The sequence below is a fragment of the Maniola jurtina genome, chromosome 2, assembly GCF_905333055.1.
Source record: "Maniola jurtina chromosome 2, ilManJurt1.1, whole genome shotgun sequence".
Classification (NCBI taxonomy): Eukaryota; Metazoa; Arthropoda; class Insecta; order Lepidoptera; family Nymphalidae; genus Maniola; species Maniola jurtina.
This window is the reverse complement of record NC_060030.1, coordinates 193,436-214,058: the sequence shown is the minus strand read 5'-3', so window position 1 is coordinate 214,058 and position 20,623 is coordinate 193,436. Positions and strand designations below refer to the sequence as shown.

The 20,623-nt window shown below is 36.3% G+C and overlaps 1 protein-coding gene across 1 annotated transcript in view; it reads right to left on the bottom strand.

Moving 5' to 3' along the window:
- Positions 1-19,812, bottom strand: part of LOC123872183 (Down syndrome cell adhesion molecule-like protein Dscam2) — a 121,102-nt gene extending 101,290 nt beyond the window's left edge. Inside the window, exons 1-2 of the mRNA XM_045916359.1 lie at positions 19,678-19,812; positions 17,483-17,528 (exon numbers count right to left, since the gene is read on the bottom strand). Coding sequence (XP_045772315.1) covers positions 17,483-17,525 — 43 coding nt within the window. The 5' untranslated portion in view covers positions 17,526-17,528; positions 19,678-19,812. The remainder of the gene's footprint in view (positions 1-17,482; positions 17,529-19,677) is intronic.
- Positions 19,813-20,623: the final 811 nt, after the last annotated feature.

The window sequence follows — 20,623 nt, the reverse complement described above, 5'->3', positions numbered from 1 at the left end:
AAGCTGGTTAACTTGGGCTTGAAGACTGTCATGTTTATAAAAAGCAACGACGAGGTCTAGGTAGGAGCGCAATTGCCTAGAAGATGCCTATTAAGTCAAAGTCAAAGTCAAAATCATTTATTCAAAGTAGGTACAGTTTTTATGGTCGAAATTGTTAAATTAATATTACCATCTCAATCTACCACTGACGCTTTATTTATTATATTTTTTATGTTTTTATATATTTTTTAACTGACTGTTTATTTCCTCTCAGCAAAGAGGAATACGATGCAGAAGTATAAGTATAATATAGTTTGCAGTAAACAGGTATCCGTATCGCGTAATATATCGTTAGCTGTCGCTGGGCTTGGCGGCGAGTGACCGGAGCGAGTAAATATTTGCCGCGTGATTGAATTTGCTCTTTATGGCGGTCGCCGCGCCTGCGGAACTCGGGCCGGAATACATTGATACATAAAACATTCCAGAGATAGCTACAGAAGTACGCAACTACCGCTATATATTACGCACTGGGTCATCTCATACAATAATAAAGTTAAACAGCACAAAACCCGACTACCTATTTATAGCCGTGAACTGCCGAAAGATATGGCAAACTTATTCTTCGGCCAAACATGTAAAATAACAAAGTCCTAGCCACGGCGGTTTTATACAAATGTTTGATAAACGTTTTGGTAACATTCATGTTCAGTAGAAACAATTAAAATTAAGACTTTCAACACCAAACTATCATCTAAAAGTAGATTTTACTATCAATTAATATTATCACATTCGTTAAAAATTGATTTTATATACATAGAGTATTAGCTATTAGAGAGAGATACCCATAGGTGGTCAATAGCTTGCAACCTACATGTCGATGTATCGAGCACCAATTAGCTGCAATATGAGAGCGCTTCGTCGACCGCTTCGCTTGACGCTTCGGTAGCTTTCAATGACAGCGCTAGGATCCCAGTCGCCATCCTGCCTTACCGCTTGACCAATCAGAGACCTACGCTGGGTATTATTGGAAGTGGTACTCCAGTTCGAATTCTACGATGACGTAATGCCGACGAACAGTTTGGTTCAGCAGTCAGTTAGTAATTAAATGATAACTAACATGGCACAGCATCATCATCAACATTGACCCATCGCTGGCTCACTATAATTATTGCTTGACACGGGTCTCCCTCGATTCAAATGACTTTGACTTTGCTACTGGCCATGAGCAGATTGGCAGACTTCACAGACTACTCATAGGTGGTCAATATGTAGTTATGGAGAACTCTCAGGCACGCAGGTTTCCTCACGATGTTTTCCTTCGCCGTTAAAGTAAGTGGAATTAAATTGCTTAAAATGCACATAGCTTCGAAAAGCTGTAGGTGCGTGTACGCCAGAACACAGTAGGTAAGCGGCGTCAAACGACAGACTCCTGAATAGAAGGCTGATATCTTAACCACTGGGCTATCTCGACTTAATTTAATAACCTTCTAATAGCATCATACTATTTATTTACTATTTATTTACTAGTTATTTATTTACCTAAGTAAAACAGTCGAGTCAGCTCATCGTGTCGGTGCCGTGTATCGTGTGTGCAGCGAGCCATGCTGTCCGCGTCAGTAGCTGCTGTGGCTGCCACAGTATATTGTTGCGTCACAGTTTTTATTTTTATCTACATAATATTATGTCAGAGAAACTGACTCTATGCATAGTAATAAAACACAAACGAAAGAATGTGGAACTAGGCTTATATTTGCCTCTGTATAGTAAGTAATCCTGATTTCTAAAGTCATTCAAATGAAACCACGTACTGAGGGGGTTCATTTTTTGATAATAATACCTACTATGAGTGCAGATTCTTACAATATAGGGATGAACTCAGAAAAAGGACGATTTTGACTCCTAGATTGTAGCTAAATTATTGGGAAGCCGAACCTCCAAAGTAGATATTTTGAAGGCAACCTATTGAATCGCTTACTCTTTTATTTTACACCGAAAGCAACACACACATCCAACGCGCAAAACTACTAAACGAGAAGTTTAAAAAATATTTAATAACGTGTAAAAAAACCCCCGTGAGCTCTCACGTCCACATGTAGGTACACGTCTAGCGACGTTCCGCAGCTCGCCCATTGATCATGAGATGGCCTTGCCATCCGTCATACGGTTTTATGACTGTCGGAAATTTGAAGCCTTGCTCTTAAAAACAAAAATCTCGCACGAAAAGAAATAAATTAGTTAAGATTCTGAGTAATTGTAGGAAAGGAAGTATAAAAAACAAAAGGGCAAAATAAATTGCTCTAAAGCTAAATTGCGTTAGGGTCGGTCATAAATTAGATAAAAGTCGTAAATTTTAACTTAGAAATCTCTACAAGTGTACAAAATTGTAATCACGTGTTATGCGAGTGGTCTAGGCAAGGCAAGAGCGTGAGAAAGCAAAAGGTACGGCCCATTAAGGGATGTTCGAAATACATTTTATTTTCAGCCAATTAGCCATCAGCCAGGGTAATTCTGTGCGCAAGAGTGAACCAATCAGAAACCGAAATTTCGCTGGTTTTTTTTTTCATTTCAGATCATGGGCGTGAACAAAAGATATCCGTGTGGACGTTTTAAGTCTACACTGGGGGACCGGAGAAAAACATTCGATTGAGGTCTGGCTCAACGTGCAGTAGAGCCTAACAGTGAATATTAATTAAGTGTAGAAATATATTGCAATTGTATAGTTAATAATAGAAAAATTATAAATAGAATAAAATAGTGTGTATCCGGGCCAGCAGAAGCTGATATATGGTGATGTACTAATTTACATTTAATTTTAAACTAGATTATTTGAAAATCAGTTCCAAAAATCTTGAGTAAAGAATTATTTTACAAACTAAATTAGAGATGATATTATTATTTGGATATTAGGAGGTGTTACAATATTGTGTATAACTATTAGATTTGCATCCAAAATTATAGAAATGGGACATTTCTCTTTGTGGAACTAGGATTCAAATATATCTAGAATAAATAATGAATATATTATAATTTACGCATAATGTGTGTCCTTAAAATTTACTTTATTATAGAAGTAAGAATTATAGATAATATCTCTATTGATTATGTGGGCATGTGTGTATTTTAGATAAAATGGTGTACATAATATTATATAAAGCCGAAAGGGTTTTTTTGTTTGAATATTTGCTTTTCCCTTTCAATAATTAGTATGGCTTAGGAAGCAAATGTTCGGCCGGGAATTAATTAATGTAATAAAGTTACTTAATTCCCAGTCTAAATAATAAATTCAGTTTCTCTTCTTTTTTTCTAAATACTCAACTGTATGAGTAAATAAACAATTATTTACCAGAAATAAATGCACTTGGGTATAACTATCATCTTTTATTTGCTATATTTAGATACATTTTCCTAGACATTTAATAATGGAGATTCAATTTGTTTGGAGGCTAGACTATCGTATTGTAATATTAACAAAGCCAAAGATACGAAGAAACCATGTATCGAACTAACTTGAGCTCCAATATTAAGATTTTCTCATATGACCTATTTACCAATCACAATTCCTATTATTAAGTAAAAATTAGGTTAGGTTTTTTTTCAGCAGTGCACCTATTTATAATACTAGCTCTTATTCAGCATTAAATAGGGAATAAAATTGAATTAGCAGTCTAATGCAGTCTGATGGAATGACACTTGTCGTTACAATTATAGATTTGGTAGAAAAATTACTCAATAGCTAAAATAAGGTGGTGTGCTATAAACTACTAGCTACCGCGGTATAAACATCGTCTTCATCAACATGAACAGCTTTCACCGGCTCACTACTGAGCGCGGACTTCATAGAGAACTCTCGATCAAGTTTACCTTCATCATATGGTATTTTATACCATTATGTGAAATTCTCACGATGGTTTTTCCTTATACTTTTATTATCACAAAACGATTAGTACTAATATACCAAGAATGCTCTCCACTACTAAAGATAATAGGGTTGGCTGGGTTCGAATCCCAGGCTAAAGACACCTTAAAGGGACCTTGTCGAGGATACTTTCGAGTAACAGCTAAATTTCATCTACCTACTAAAATACCCTGAACGAGACAATGGAATACACGCTGCCTCCGGAGGACAGATGGCGAGGCAGGTAGGTACCTTTTTTTTATGGTGTACCGATCTTTCCCAAACAGCATTTTAGGTAACATTATCTGTTAAAACCGACGCCAGCTGAATTTGTGAATCACCGAGTTTTTGAATAGATAAAAATACTAGTTTTGCTGTACTTTGTAATTCCTTTGCTTGATATTATATGGTACATGGTTGATTGGTGACGTACCAGCAGCGAGATTCCGGCACAAAGCAAACACGTCATGTCTTTATACAGCTGGACTCTCCGAACTAATAAATTGGCCAATTTATTGACAATCAATCAAACAAATATATAAATATACAAAAATACCATGGTTTTGGGGCGAGCCCAGAGCTCATTGAAAAGAACCTAGGTTTCCGTACCTAGGCAAATTGAAAACGCTTCGCAGCGGAATAGGAGAGTCCAAGTGCTGTGCCCCGATAACAATGCTAAAAGACTGAGATTTCAGTGTAGGGCTCCCCCCCGTGCTTGAGGAATGCCGGTTGGTCTCAAACCGATGGCCTAAATAAGGCAAATACACGTATCAACTGATTTTCCACACTAACAGGACGTTCTAAATTAGCAAATCTCTCCACTCATTATATCTATTTTGAGGAGTTGAAATTTTACATTAATTTTTTATAATTCAATCCGTGTAAACCTGTTAGCTGGTCGAGAAGTCTACGTGTTCACCCAACGTACTGTACCAATTAATTACTTGTAAATAACTCATGACTTAAATACCTAGGTGTTTCTATAATTCAGCTGAGTTTATTTCTTATTTTATCTCTTCATAATGCCTAATCTTAACCACTAGTATAGACGATCACAGCGTACCATCACAGAAATTTGATGCCGAGTGACCAGGGATCTATGTACGTATTCGAAATAACGATATGACTAGATTTACATTAACATAAAAATAACACAACGTAGAAATTGTGATTGGGTATTTGAGAGAGAAAAATTTATAAACTTACATTACTATTTATAAATTATAAGTTTTAAGGACACACTGCATGTTGTTTTATATTTATATGTTGTACATTTACATTTATTTATGTATAGGGGGAGCAGGAGAGCAGAAATAAGCTGTATGTCTTATAAATGTAAAATTTACAGGTTTTCAGAAGATACTACAGAGATCGAGCTATTATTCCTTGCTTATTCCTCAGGCTTAATTTTTTTCAAACTCTGAGAATGCATATAATCGAAGCAGACCCAAACATGTGATTGCAATTAGTATCAGTATTATATTAGTATTAAAAATACGGCTTCGCGACTTATGAAAGTTATTCAAATAAAATTTAAAACAGTACCAAAGTAGGTAAAAGAAATAGGGTCAGATTGAAAAAAAAAAAAAGGGATGTCTTCAGGTAGAAAAGGACGTAGAACAAAGCAAGTAGGTGCGGGGCAAAGCGATGTTAGTACCGTAGAATCGAGCGAGCAAACAACGACCTTAGGGAATGCTACATTAGAGTTGATTTTGAAAAAAATCACCGAATTCGAAGCAAAATTACATCAGTTAAATTCAAATACCGGTTCAAATGAAATCGCGAGCGTTTCTTCACACGAGTCGAACGGGATTAATGAAAATGAAAAATCTGATAGGCAGGGGTCAAATCTTGAAACCGCGAGCACAAGTACATTATCTGAGACCCGGAATTTATATGTTGTACAGCCGTCAGTAACTAAACCAAATTTCGACGGAAAACCATTCACTAACCCCATCGTTTTTCTAAAACGATTAAAGAAATATATAAGGGCGGTAAATGGATTAGATCGCGAAATAGATATAGCGTTAGGTTGCATCTCGGGGCATGCTCGGAAGGTTATGGACTTGTATTCGAAGGGCTGGACTACGTTCGCTGACTTCGAGATTGATTTTAGACGAAATTATTGGACCGAACAAATTCAGGAATCTATAAGATATAAATTGATTAATGCGGTATATTCAAGCGATTCGGGAATGTCGATGTCCGAACATTTTGCTGAGCAAGCAGAATCAATGCAGTCATTAACTATTGCGTTTAGTGAGAGAGATTTGGTCAATTCTATTATGCGACATTATGCTATAGATATACAACGATTATGGTTTACTAGAACAGAGGAAGTTAACATCATGAACGGAGCGAAATTTCTTCGAAACATAGAGCAAAATATTGTTGAAAAACCTAGGCAATTTACGAGAGGTACTGTTAGTAATAATTACAGAGGTAGGCGATACAATGAGTCACCATCGAGACGACCTATTGTAGCAACAATGTCAACAAGAAGTTGGAGAGCTAGGGGAAATTCGACGAGGGGACGCGGCTATCGTGGTCGATTAGGTTCTAGGGTTAACTTTAACAGACCTACGGTATCCGAAACTAAACAAATTAGGCCGGCAATCACGTTCGTAAAAGAGGGCGAGGATCTTACTGTGTCTAAGAATGTGGGGGAGGGATCATCAAAAAAACTAGAATGCCCAACACAAACGAGGTCAAATCAGTTAGTCTTGTGTGGCACGGGCGTCAGAAAGACCTCAGATCACGAAAGGACAGGTGTAGTCTATAGGATCTTAATTAATAGTGGATGGAAGCCAGGACAGAGTTTGGGGACCGGAGATAAGGGACTTAAACGGTTATTAAGAGGCGGCGTTGATTATAACGAGTATAGTAGTCAATTTGAAATTAGGAGTATAGGAATCTTATTGGAAAACCAGTTTGAAAATGTAACAGAGTGTAATGAGTTAGGCGTGACTTGTGAAACTTGTATGAGGAGAGGTTTGAATGTGTACACAATGTATCATGAATTAGATGAACAAACCGATGTGAGTGTTGATTATTCTTTACCTAGGTTACCTGAAGTATGTGTTAGATTGTATGAAAGAAGTATGAGTGCACTCATAGATACGGGAAGTCAGATTAGTGGAATAACTAGGGAATTGTACGACTCTATTCTAAGAGAACATGGGACATTGCCAGAGATCGCTATTCCAGCAATTCAAATACAAGGCGCGTTTGGATCGCGAAGTGAAAGCACAAATCGGTTAGTGCTAATAGAGTTTCAGTTAGGTAGTACTTTAGTTGAAGCACCTGTACTAGTTATGCGACGTCTTCCTAGGTCATTGATTCTAGGATACGATTGGTTAGAGCGGGTAAAAGGAATAGTGAACTGTAATGGTGAACACACTTTGACTATTGAACATATGGGCGTTAGGTCTTGTGTTAGGCTGAATTCGGACTGCAAAATCGAAAGGTTAGGGGGAGAGACGAACGCAGCCACGATTAATTTAATATTAAATCAAAACTCTAGGCCAGTGGAACAAAGTGTATCAGACATGAATTTAGATAATGAGAAATTTAAGGGATTAAAATTAGATGACGCGAACTTAAGTAATGAACAAAAGGAATTATTACTACCTGTGTTAAACAAACACTGTAAGGTATTTACGGAAGGTTTAGGTTTGACAAACAAGTACGAACACGTTATTGAGCTATTAGACGAAACACCTTTTGTAAAACACAGTTATCCGGTACCTTTGGCGTATAGAGAACAGGTAAAAACCGAATTAGAAGAGTTAGAAAAACTAGGCGTGATCAGACAGGAAGCGACTCCTTACTGTAGTCCTCTCACTTTCACAAAGAAACGAGATGGGTCAATAAGACTCTTATTGGACGCACGAGAGTTGAATAAGAAAATGGTAGGTGACGCGGGCGCGCCTCCACTCACATCTGAGATTTTACAATCCTTTCATGGAGTAAATTATATCAGTTTAATTGATTTGAATAATGCCTATTTTCAAATACCTTTGCATAAAGATTCTAGGAAGTATACTGGGTTCTCGTTCATGGGGAAGACGTATACTTATAATGTTTTACCTCAAGGATTAAAGACTTCTGTAGCAGGGTTTTCGAGAGCAATGGATTATATCCTAGTAGGAGTACGAGAGTTTTGCGTAAACTATTTAGACGACATAGTCATATTCACTACGGGGGACATAAAGTTACACTTAGAACATTTAGATCGAGTGTTAGATAAATTAGAAACCGCAGGTTTATCTGGAAGGTTAGAGAAGTGTCGGTTCTTATGTGTAGAGGTAAAGTTGTTAGGACACATAGTAAATACTAACGGGGTACGTATGGATCCTGAACGGGTTAAAGCCATATTAGACTTCCCTATACCTCGGACTATAAAACAATTACGAGGATTTCTGGGATTAATAAATTATTTCAGAAGATTTATTTCAAAATATAGCGAAGAGGTTAAACCACTGTGTGACCTATTAAAACAAAATACGAAATGGTCATGGACAGAGGAAATTAACGATTGTTTTGAAAGGGTCAAGAAATTGTTTATAGACACGATACTTCTTGTACACCCAGATCCTAAGGGAACTTATTATTTACAAACCGATAGCAGTAATTTGGGGGTTTCGGGTTATGTCTATCAATTGAATGAAGCTGGTGAAGAACAAATATTAGGGTTCTGTAGTAAAGCATTGACAGAGACAGAACGCAAATGGACAGTTACTGAACAAGAACTATGGGCCATCATTTTCAGTTTGTCAAAGTTTGAAACATATTTGAGAGGAGCGAATTTAGTCATTAGGACTGATCATAAAAGTCTGATTTTCTTGCAGACGTGCAAACTATTGAGTGCTAGGATGATACGTTGGGTACATTATATAGGGCGATTTAATTACACAGTCGAACATGTGAAAGGTAAACTAAACATTGTAGCAGACGTATTGTCTCGACACTTAAAGGGGACCACTGATGTATTAACTAACAAGGCCACGGGGCCTGAAATGAATCTATTTAAAACATCATTAGGACGATTAGTGCGGGAGCGATGGAGAGAGATAGGTAGTTATCAAAGTCGCGACAAGACTGTTAGTGAGATAATTAGACGCGTGCAAACAGCAGACACTTCTGAATCAAAGTACTACGTGCTTAAAGAAGGGATTCTTTATAGAAGAGACATAAAAGGGGATATCTTAAGGTTATATGTTCCCGAGAACATACTAAGGGATTTGATAGTTAGCATACATGAAGAAGTAGGTCATTTCGGGCGATACAAGGTTTATGCTCTGATGAAACGTCAATATTATTTCCCAAATATGTCTCGTATAATAGGTCGTGTTGTAAGAGCTTGCGAGGCATGTCAAAAGTCAAAGCATGCTTTGGAAACGCACACGGGGCCGATAAAAACTGTAATAGCGAAGGAAATAGGGGAGAGAGTTTTTTGCGATATTTTTGGACCTTTACCGGCAGGACGATTTGGGTTTAAATACATATTCGTAATGCAAGATGCTTATAGTAAGTTAATCAGACTATACCCACTACGCCAGGCTAGTGGGAAGGCTACTTTAACTTGTGTAAAAAAGTTTCATAAGCAGGTCACAATTAAGACATTATGTTCAGACAGAGGCGCGAACTTTACTTCAAAGGTTTTCGAGTTAGGTATTCGCCAACTAGGTATCGAGTTAACGCACACATCTGTTAGAAATCCACGGCCAAATTCAACAGAGAGAGTTAATAAAGAGTTAGGTAGATTATTCAGGACGTATTGCGACAAATCGCATCGTTCATGGGTAGATCTATTATCGGATATAGAAGATTGTTATAATCAGGTAATACATACTACAACGGGATATTCGCCAAACGAGATTATATATGGAAAACGTACTCTGCTATCGACTGATTTCAACACTGACTCATCGGTGAGGACAGACTTACAGGGTGAACCGTTAGAACAGATTCGACAGCAGGCACGACAAAACATAGATAAGGCGGCCGAAAGTAGGCAATTACATTATAACAAAAATCATAAGTTAATACAATTCGAAATCGGAGATTTAGTGAAACTTAAGACTTTTACGAAGTCAGATGCGGATAAAAAGTTGACAAAAAAAATTCATGCGCTTATATGAAGGACCGTACATAATAGGGGCAGTTCCATATAATAATGTATATACATTAATAGACGTTCATACTGGTAAAGTTAAGGGTAACTACAATGCCATTCATTTGTTTAGGTACTATGTAGATAAATAGAAAGATAGGTAAAACTAGAGTATTAAAAGGGACAGAAAACAGGTAGTTTGGGGTACACTAAACAAAGAGATACCTGAGTTAAATAGCTATGGTCATGCCCGAGGGTATAATAGATAGGCGTAGGAGGTCAGATACTAGCGTTCTAATACAGATAAGGGGAAAAATAGATTTTGAAACGACTAGCACAGCTGCAGGGACAAAAGGAGCTACGTGTATTAAAAATCTATTTTGGGGGAGCGTGAGATGGCCTTGCCATCCGTCATACGGTTTTATGACTGTCGGAAATTTGAAGCCTTGCTCTTAAAAACAAAAATCTCGCACGAAAAGAAATAAATTAGTTAAGATTCTGAGTAATTGTAGGAAAGGAAGTATAAAAAACAAAAGGGCAAAATAAATTGCTCTAAAGCTAAATTGCGTTAGGGTCGGTCATAAATTAGATAAAAGTCGTAAATTTTAACTTAGAAATCTCTACAAGTGTACAAAATTGTAATCACGTGTTATGCGAGTGGTCTAGGCAAGGCAAGAGCGTGAGAAAGCAAAAGGTACGGCCCATTAAGGGATGTTCGAAATACATTTTATTTTCAGCCAATTAGCCATCAGCCAGGGTAATTCTGTGCGCAAGAGTGAACCAATCAGAAACCGAAATTTCGCTGGTTTTTTTTTTCATTTCAGATCATGGGCGTGAACAAAAGATATCCGTGTGGACGTTTTAAGTCTACACTGGGGGACCGGAGAAAAACATTCGATTGAGGTCTGGCTCAACGTGCAGTAGAGCCTAACAGTGAATATTAATTAAGTGTAGAAATATATTGCAATTGTATAGTTAATAATAGAAAAATTATAAATAGAATAAAATAGTGTGTATCCGGGCCAGCAGAAGCTGATATATGGTGATGTACTAATTTACATTTAATTTTAAACTAGATTATTTGAAAATCAGTTCCAAAAATCTTGAGTAAAGAATTATTTTACAAACTAAATTAGAGATGATATTATTATTTGGATATTAGGAGGTGTTACAATATTGTGTATAACTATTAGATTTGCATCCAAAATTATAGAAATGGGACATTTCTCTTTGTGGAACTAGGATTCAAATATATCTAGAATAAATAATGAATATATTATAATTTACGCATAATGTGTGTCCTTAAAATTTACTTTATTATAGAAGTAAGAATTATAGATAATATCTCTATTGATTATGTGGGCATGTGTGTATTTTAGATAAAATGGTGTACATAATATTATATAAAGCCGAAAGGGTTTTTTTGTTTGAATATTTGCTTTTCCCTTTCAATAATTAGTATGGCTTAGGAAGCAAATGTTCGGCCGGGAATTAATTAATGTAATAAAGTTACTTAATTCCCAGTCTAAATAATAAATTCAGTTTCTCTTCTTTTTTTCTAAATACTCAACTGTATGAGTAAATAAACAATTATTTACCAGAAATAAATGCACTTGGGTATAACTATCATCTTTTATTTGCTATATTTAGATACATTTTCCTAGACATTTAATAATGGAGATTCAATTTGTTTGGAGGCTAGACTATCGTATTGTAATATTAACAAAGCCAAAGATACGAAGAAACCATGTATCGAACTAACTTGAGCTCCAATATTAAGATTTTCTCATATGACCTATTTACCAATCACAATTCCTATTATTAAGTAAAAATTAGGTTAGGTTTTTTTTCAGCAGTGCACCTATTTATAATACTAGCTCTTATTCAGCATTAAATAGGGAATAAAATTGAATTAGCAGTCTAATGCAGTCTGATGGAATGACACTTGTCGTTACAATTATAGATTTGGTAGAAAAATTACTCAATAGCTAAAATAAGGTGGTGTGCTATAAACTACTAGCTACCGCGGTATAAACATCGTCTTCATCAACATGAACAGCTTTCACCGGCTCACTACTGAGCGCGGACTTCATAGAGAACTCTCGATCAAGTTTACCTTCATCATATGGTATTTTATACCATTATGTGAAATTCTCACGATGGTTTTTCCTTATACTTTTATTATCACAAAACGATTAGTACTAATATACCAAGAATGCTCTCCACTACTAAAGATAATAGGGTTGGCTGGGTTCGAATCCCAGGCTAAAGACACCTTAAAGGGACCTTGTCGAGGATACTTTCGAGTAACAGCTAAATTTCATCTACCTACTAAAATACCCTGAACGAGACAATGGAATACACGCTGCCTCCGGAGGACAGATGGCGAGGCAGGTAGGTACCTTTTTTTTATGGTGTACCGATCTTTCCCAAACAGCATTTTAGGTAACATTATCTGTTAAAACCGACGCCAGCTGAATTTGTGAATCACCGAGTTTTTGAATAGATAAAAATACTAGTTTTGCTGTACTTTGTAATTCCTTTGCTTGATATTATATGGTACATGGTTGATTGGTGACGTACCAGCAGCGAGATTCCGGCACAAAGCAAACACGTCATGTCTTTATACAGCTGGACTCTCCGAACTAATAAATTGGCCAATTTATTGACAATCAATCAAACAAATATATAAATATACAAAAATACCATGGTTTTGGGGCGAGCCCAGAGCTCATTGAAAAGAACCTAGGTTTCCGTACCTAGGCAAATTGAAAACGCTTCGCAGCGGAATAGGAGAGTCCAAGTGCTGTGCCCCGATAACAATGCTAAAAGACTGAGATTTCAGTGTAGGGCTCCCCCCCGTGCTTGAGGAATGCCGGTTGGTCTCAAACCGATGGCCTAAATAAGGCAAATACACGTATCAACTGATTTTCCACACTAACAGGACGTTCTAAATTAGCAAATCTCTCCACTCATTATATCTATTTTGAGGAGTTGAAATTTTACATTAATTTTTTATAATTCAATCCGTGTAAACCTGTTAGCTGGTCGAGAAGTCTACGTGTTCACCCAACGTACTGTACCAATTAATTACTTGTAAATAACTCATGACTTAAATACCTAGGTGTTTCTATAATTCAGCTGAGTTTATTTCTTATTTTATCTCTTCATAATGCCTAATCTTAACCACTAGTATAGACGATCACAGCGTACCATCACAATCATCCGCTTTAATATCCGTAACGAAACAAAGAGCGTACGTGCGCTATTTTCGCTAAAAATCCTCCAAATCCTTTTTAAAATTGCACTCGCGGCATGATGCATGTAATTAAAAAGTGGGGCAACGCCACCTGGACCGACCAGTTTAACGAGACCCGTGCACCCTGTAATAATAATTCCACAGTTGATTATATAAAGAGGTCGTGTTATAATAGTCGATGTGTGTGGGGGGGAGGAATGTAGGGGCGGAATGGGAGGGAGAGGCATTGATGAAACCGCGGACCTTTGATGTCTGCGTCGGATGATATGTTGATTTATATGCGATATTGGAGTGCCCGGGAAATGATATGTTACTGGTGCTTCCAGTGAGATTCACACTCCAACACAATCTGCAGATCCACGTTGATAAATGATAATATTTTTTATCTTCGGAAAAGCTGTATTTATATTTCTTTTAATAACGATATTCGAGTATGTACATGGGAAAAAATTGCGTTTACTATGAAAGTAAGTAAATCTTTTTAAAGGCACTTTGATGTTTGAATTTTCATCCCAACCGAATTTGAGCCACGACACAAATCTTCGTGGAGGTTAGCCATTTGTGTGGGAGATATACCTAGTGCAAAAGTGTGTGCGTAAACACAAATGCACTCTCTATTATCTTATTCTCATAGGACGGCAGTTCGACACGACCAGAGATAGATAAGGCGCAAGACCACCTTGCAAGAGACCTACGTTCAGCAATAGGCGTCTACATGTGGTAAGTGACGAAAGTAGGAATGCATATTGTTTTAGTTTAGAGTTTAAACTGTGAAAAATGTTCAACTGCTGCGGCCATGTCGATGGGCGCGTGGTATCAAGATATCGATTAAACTGCGTACAATGCATACAAATTCATCAATCCCGATTTATGGGTCAACCCGGGACACCTGCGCCAATTTACATAAACTATCTAACTCAAATTGCGTTAGCTAAAAACAAAGCATTTAAAATTAGAAAGAATATATTACTCGACTAGCTGATGCCCGCGACTTTGTTCCCGTGGATATAGGTTTTTAAAAATCCCGTGGGAATTCTTTGATTTCTCGAGATAAAAAGTAGCCTATGTGCTAATCCAGGGTATAATCTATGTCCATTCTAAATTTCAGCCCAATCCGTCCAGTAGTTTTTGCGTGAAGGAGTAACAAACATACATACACACACACACACACACACACACACACACACACACACACACACACACACACACACACACACACACAAACTTTCGCCTTTATAATATTAGTGTGATTAGTATAATGTGATGTGAAGTGTGATAGTGTGATTACTGCTACCCTTAGAAACACGATCCATTGCCATTTGCCACATGGTACTAACAAAAACCCAAGCACAATCAGTACGACAACAATTTCTCACAGACTATGAAACGCTTTGTCGCTCTCTCTACGTATAGTCGTAATCCTCATTACTGAGGGTCGTGACACCTTTCCATTAATCCTCTAATGGTACGAGTTCGCTTGGGATAATAATGCAGTGGGTTCCCAGATCCTTCCGCATACAGTTCGACTAAGACAATGAAATTTTAGACTCGAGTTAATTTACAGTTTTTATTATCATCAGATATTAATGATAATAAACGAGACCGACGGCTTAACGTGCTCTCTGAGGCACGGAAGGAACGAAAAGTCCAAATTCGGACCTCTGAAGTCGGTCACCCATCCAGTAACCGACTTGGGTCAACGTTGCTTAACAATCGCAATCGATTGATTAGCGTTCTCACAACTAGGCCACACGTCCCTTTGCAGCTTTAGCGGCTTTGTCGCTATAAATCGTTAAAGTTAAAGAAACAAAGTTTGAATAACAAATTATAATTTCGTTAGTCCATAAAAATAAACCAAGAAAGGACTGAAATAAATAAACAAAAACTCTCTGGATTAAGCTCTGCATGTATTTCATACACCTATAAAGAAAGGAAACAAAAATAAGTAAGTTTCGAACAAAGAATTAAAACATTAAAAGGCGTATATTTGCGCGCTGTAAGAGCTCACAAAAACGTATAGTTTTTAACTTCAGTGAACTAATAACAAAGCAAACTTCGCTCCCAAGTAATTTTAAAGAATAAAGAATATATAAAGTTTTACTTAGTGCAGTTCCGAACGTTGGAAAGCTCTTCGCTGTTCTGGCGCAAAATAGGAAAATCATTTCAGCTATAATGTGATATCGGGTGTCCAATCAGCACAAAAAAATATAGATAGGTACAGTCTTCTAGCATTCCAAACCAGTGATAGATGCATTTGAAGATTCAAAAGTACTTGTAAATGTTTATTTGAATAATAAATACTTCTCTTTTATTCTATGCCTGAGCATTTATCAATGATCAATACAATATCGCCGGCCCAGGACAAAGCACAGTCTCCCTTCGGAACGAGAAGGGTTTAGGTCATAGTCGCTGACCAAGATAGGTTAATAAACGTTGGCTAAGTGTGGATTGACAGACTTCACACACATTTGAGAGCATTATGGAGAACTCTCAGGCATGCAGGTTTCCTCACAATGTTTTCCTGATATTTAATTGCTCAAAACACAAAACAATGCAAATTCAAAAAGCGAAATAAGTTACCTAAAATGGAAGAAGTTCTCTATCGTATTATCAAATCAACTAGCTGATACCCGCGAGTTTGTCCGCTTGGATTTGAGTTTTAGGAACCCCGGGGGAACTTTTTGATTTTCAAAGAAAAAGTAGCCTATGTCACTTTCTAAGTCTGTATGAACTACAGGTACCCATGCAAAAAATTACGCCAAACTGTTGCAACGGGGTCGAAGAACAAAGCAACAAACAATCACACTTTCGTGTTTACAATAATGATGGGTAATGATTTAATTTCATCTACAATTTAGATGTGAATTGAATATCGTGAACTAGAGGATGCCCGCGACTTCGTCCGCGTGAATTTAGGTTTTTAAAGATTCCGTGGGAACTGTTTGATCTTCTTGGATAAAAAGTTGCCAATTTCAATGACAGGGACGCAAGCTACCTCGGTACCAAATATCATACAATACGGTTAAGCGGATGGATCTTTAGGAATCCCGCGGGAACTGTTTGATTTTCCGGGATAAAAATAGCTTATGCCCGTCTCCGGGATATAAGCTAACTCTGTACCAAATTTCGTCAGAATCGGTTAAACTGATGAGCCGTGAAAAGGTAGTAGACAGACAGACAGACAGATACACTTTCGCATTTATAATATTAAGTATGGATAACGCAGATGTCAAAATAAAGTCACTTGTTAATGTAAATAAAGTGCATTATTTGTTTCGTCAATACCCAAGCACTACGTCGCCCTCTCCACGGCACTCCCATCCCTCACAAGTCCTCAGCGGGCCCTCAGCGGCGTCGCTGCTTGTTTGAGCGATCGTGGCTGAGAGTGTAAGTCGGCTGCTTTAGTTATTGACATACTTTCGCGCGCATTAGGGGTACGTAAAGTTGGTAAAGCTGTACAAAGATAGATGTAGGTATATGACGCAAGGTATATTCTTAGGTATTCAATAGTCAATTTGCCACACACCTGCAACTATATCTGATATAATATGAAATATAATTTTCAATTCTAATAGATATTAATGTTCTGTTTATAATAACCGTGATAAACTCATCTTATTTATCTCTATTCCAATTCTGAAATGTATACTTATAGTTTTCGAGTTATTAAACCTCATATTGTAACATGACTGGCATGCAACAGAGTTGTGGGCTTCTTCTCAGACCAGGGCGAGTTTGGAACCCTTGTAGCTTTGATTATAAGCAAACGTTACTATCACAAATAGTCTGCATCAATTTATCTTACATAAACCTATAATGATAAAATCAAAGATTTACAATGACACCTATTTTGAATAAATGACTTTGAGTTTGCATTTATTATATTCTCCAAGAAGATTAAAGATTCAAACACTAAGCACTTTCGAAACAATGGGGCAAGCTAAGTCGACGCCAATACAAGTACAACTGTACATTTGAACTGACAATTGGCAAAGTTACAATCCGACCAACTGTTGAAACATCTCAACTTATTCACCGTTAGCTGTACATAAATAGAACAGCGTTTATTTAACGCAAAAGCCTCATTTAATAGGCTGTTTGAAACTAAAGAGCCTCATTTACTATCCAGTTCTAAACTAAAGCGCAATGACACAGTGTAACAAAGTGTCTCGGAAAACGACACAGTGTGACAAAAGTGCTTCGGAAAGGCCACAGCGTAACAAAGAGTACTCACCGGCCAGCAAGAAGAGGAAGGCCAAGCTTCCGGCGAGCGCCATGCCCTGCAAATATCAAAGTTCCAATAAATTTCTCTGCAGTATCCCTCCGAAACGAATATGAATTTTGTTTCGTTGAAAACAGAGTTCAGAATGCAGTATAAAATTTGTGTTTATTATTGTTTGGCGCTTGTTGATTTTTAGTTTCAGCTGCGTTTAATTAAACTTGTTTATTTTACAGCTAACAGAATATTGCTAAAATTTTGTAATTATTCTTTAAATATACGTTCCTGTTTGTATAATATTCAAACAATTTTCTTTCATTTCTAATTAATAGTTAAAGCTGCTACCGAAAAATACATCTTTGAGAAACCTACATGTAAAATTTCAAGTCTTTTGACTCGGGTATTTCAAAGTACGTTTATCAATCCATTTATATTTTTACAAGTACTTAATCTCTTTTATTATTCTGAATCAGTATCAAATATCATTTCAGTTTTAAATGGCAGGCATCTTAATCAACGATCTCTATACATCTGAATAAGTATAATAAGCCCCTTTTTCTGTGAAATCACTAAAATTCTCACCATAATTATTTAGAGTAAGATAGGTAAAAATACAATGTCATTTTGCATATAATTAAAATAAATACTAATCAATACTCAAATCTTTTGCATTGCTTTTATTCATTCACGTTCCTGAAACTTGCAGTATTTTTTTAATTATTTTGTCTTTATAATAATTGTTATAACAATCACATACAATACACTACACTACACACTACATACAGTCGTCTGTCTGGACATCACAAACAAAACCCTCCTGTATTACTTGGCATTCTTTCGCAGGCTTTTGTTGAGAAGCCTATTCTCCTTCTTGGGAAACTATACCTACCAAGTGTTTATGTACGCGGCAATTTGTTATTAAAAACCTGGCCAAGTGTCCACACTACGTACGCACATATGATTCCCTTTCTTTTATCTTTTGTAAAGCATACCAGGATTACTATTCTTTTATATTTAAAGATCTCGTTCGTAAAAATGTACTAATTATTCCAATGGATTTGCGCACCAAGTTTTAATTGCTGATAATAAAATTGCAATAAAAGTAATTCGACAAGACGTATGATTTGGTCTTTCACAGAGTTCCGTAATGAAAACCCTTATAGTAAATTACCCCGAAAAAAAGTTAAATAGCATTATTGTTGTAACCGATTTCCATAGATTTTGACAACTTTGGGGTGCAACCAAGGATCACAAAATTCATTTTGAGTGAAAGTTACCTTTTAAAACATAAACCGAGTTATGTTAAGTTTATAATGTTTTATGCAAAAATGCGTAAGCCGTCGTTCCATAATATGAGTTCACACTTCACACGAAGTCATTCCCGCAATATCTTGGAAAACAATTTAATTTGTCTTCTCGCGTTTAATTGAAATGGCCGCCTGTGACGTAGGCGCGGCGCACACAAAGGCGCTGGGCTTAATTAATTCCTTAATTAAACAGCATTAATTGCCATCGAAATACCTCCAGTAAGTAGTATTGGAAATCGACGACATAATTATGTATTATAAGCATTTTTTACGTACTAGATGTAGCCCGCGACTTTATCTTCGTAGTTTTAGATTTTTTAATCCCATGAGCTTTTTCCGGGATAAAAGTAACTTCTGACTTTCTCCAGGATGCAAGCTATCTTTGTATCTCATCAAAATCGGTAAAACATATGTGCCGTGAAAGGTAACAGACGGACAGATTGTATTTATGAGATAAGTATGAACCTAGTTGTTTTCTACGTTTTTACACGTGTAAAATTAACTTACATCGACTAAATACGTGAGTATAAGTAGCTGGTACATTCTGTTCTTAAATAATGCAATATTTTATTTTATAATTTGTAATAATTAAAGTACTAAATACATGAAATTGCTTTTAAAGACAATTATTTTGTCCTGTTAATTATTTTTAGTTAAACTTCGAATTAGAGTATTATTATTTTTATTAATTTCATAGAGATAGATACTACACATTTGCATTTTTACCATAATAACCATTCAATTCATTCTTCATTATTTTTATAGTTATAATATCTTGTTTGCTTTAGTTAATTGTTTACAGCTTCGTTTTAATAAAAGTTATATTTATAAACAAAATAAAACTTTCCTAAGAGATGTTTCCTGATACTCTGCTGCATCTTAATAAATAACTTTAAAACTTACGCTGATCAGTAAACTCCAAAACTTCACTCAGTCTCAAAAAGTAACATTCCACTGCACTCACACAACTATTTAAACTTTTCCGAGTTCGTAGCGCTACGTGCTACGACGTAGCGCGTAGCACGACCGCGCGCTACCACAAACCGATTACGAATGGCGGGAGCTGCTACGCGTCATAGTGTAAACACAGCAGATACTTGAAACACCCAGTTAGTTTATTGGCATACTGGTTTTTCTATATCCAAATGTTTTGTTTTATATGTATATTTCTCATTATGCATCCGCTTGTTTCGGACATAATTGAATGTGAGACCGTGTTTCGCGCAGATTAACTGGCCTTTGTTTCAACGAATTGCGCAAATATTGTTTTTAATAGAAAAAGGTGGGAAAAGGGATAAAAATAGCAGTTGAGGTATTTTTGGGAAAAGTATTATTTTGAAAACGTCTTGCGACTACTATATCCTTGTTGTGATTGAAAATTATAATATTAAATCTGTGGTCGTAAGGAAAAGGGGCATAAGTCAGATACGCGGCTACAGCTCGTTTTGCCAGTACGGACCAAAGAAAGAAATTAGTCGAGACACCGTTTCTTAAAATCAAGATACCCTTTGAAATATACATTATATTATGATTTAATTTATAGTTTTCTTTTGTAAATGAGCTCATATAATATATAATCCAATTTTTTTTAAATTTATTATTATATATTTTAAATTAATGTGACTTGTGCCTCTTTTCTAAACCCAACTTCGGCTGCCAACCTTACGTCATACTAACTTAGGCCATTTTTTTAGTAAGTAGTTATTAATAAAAACGAACAAATTAAGATAATTTGTTTGTTATACTATTCATTTATTTGATAAAAATACTTATAATCTTAGATCACCGGATGTAGCTGGTTTAAATCTCAATAATTGGAAATATTTGTGTTATTAACACAGATTTTTAG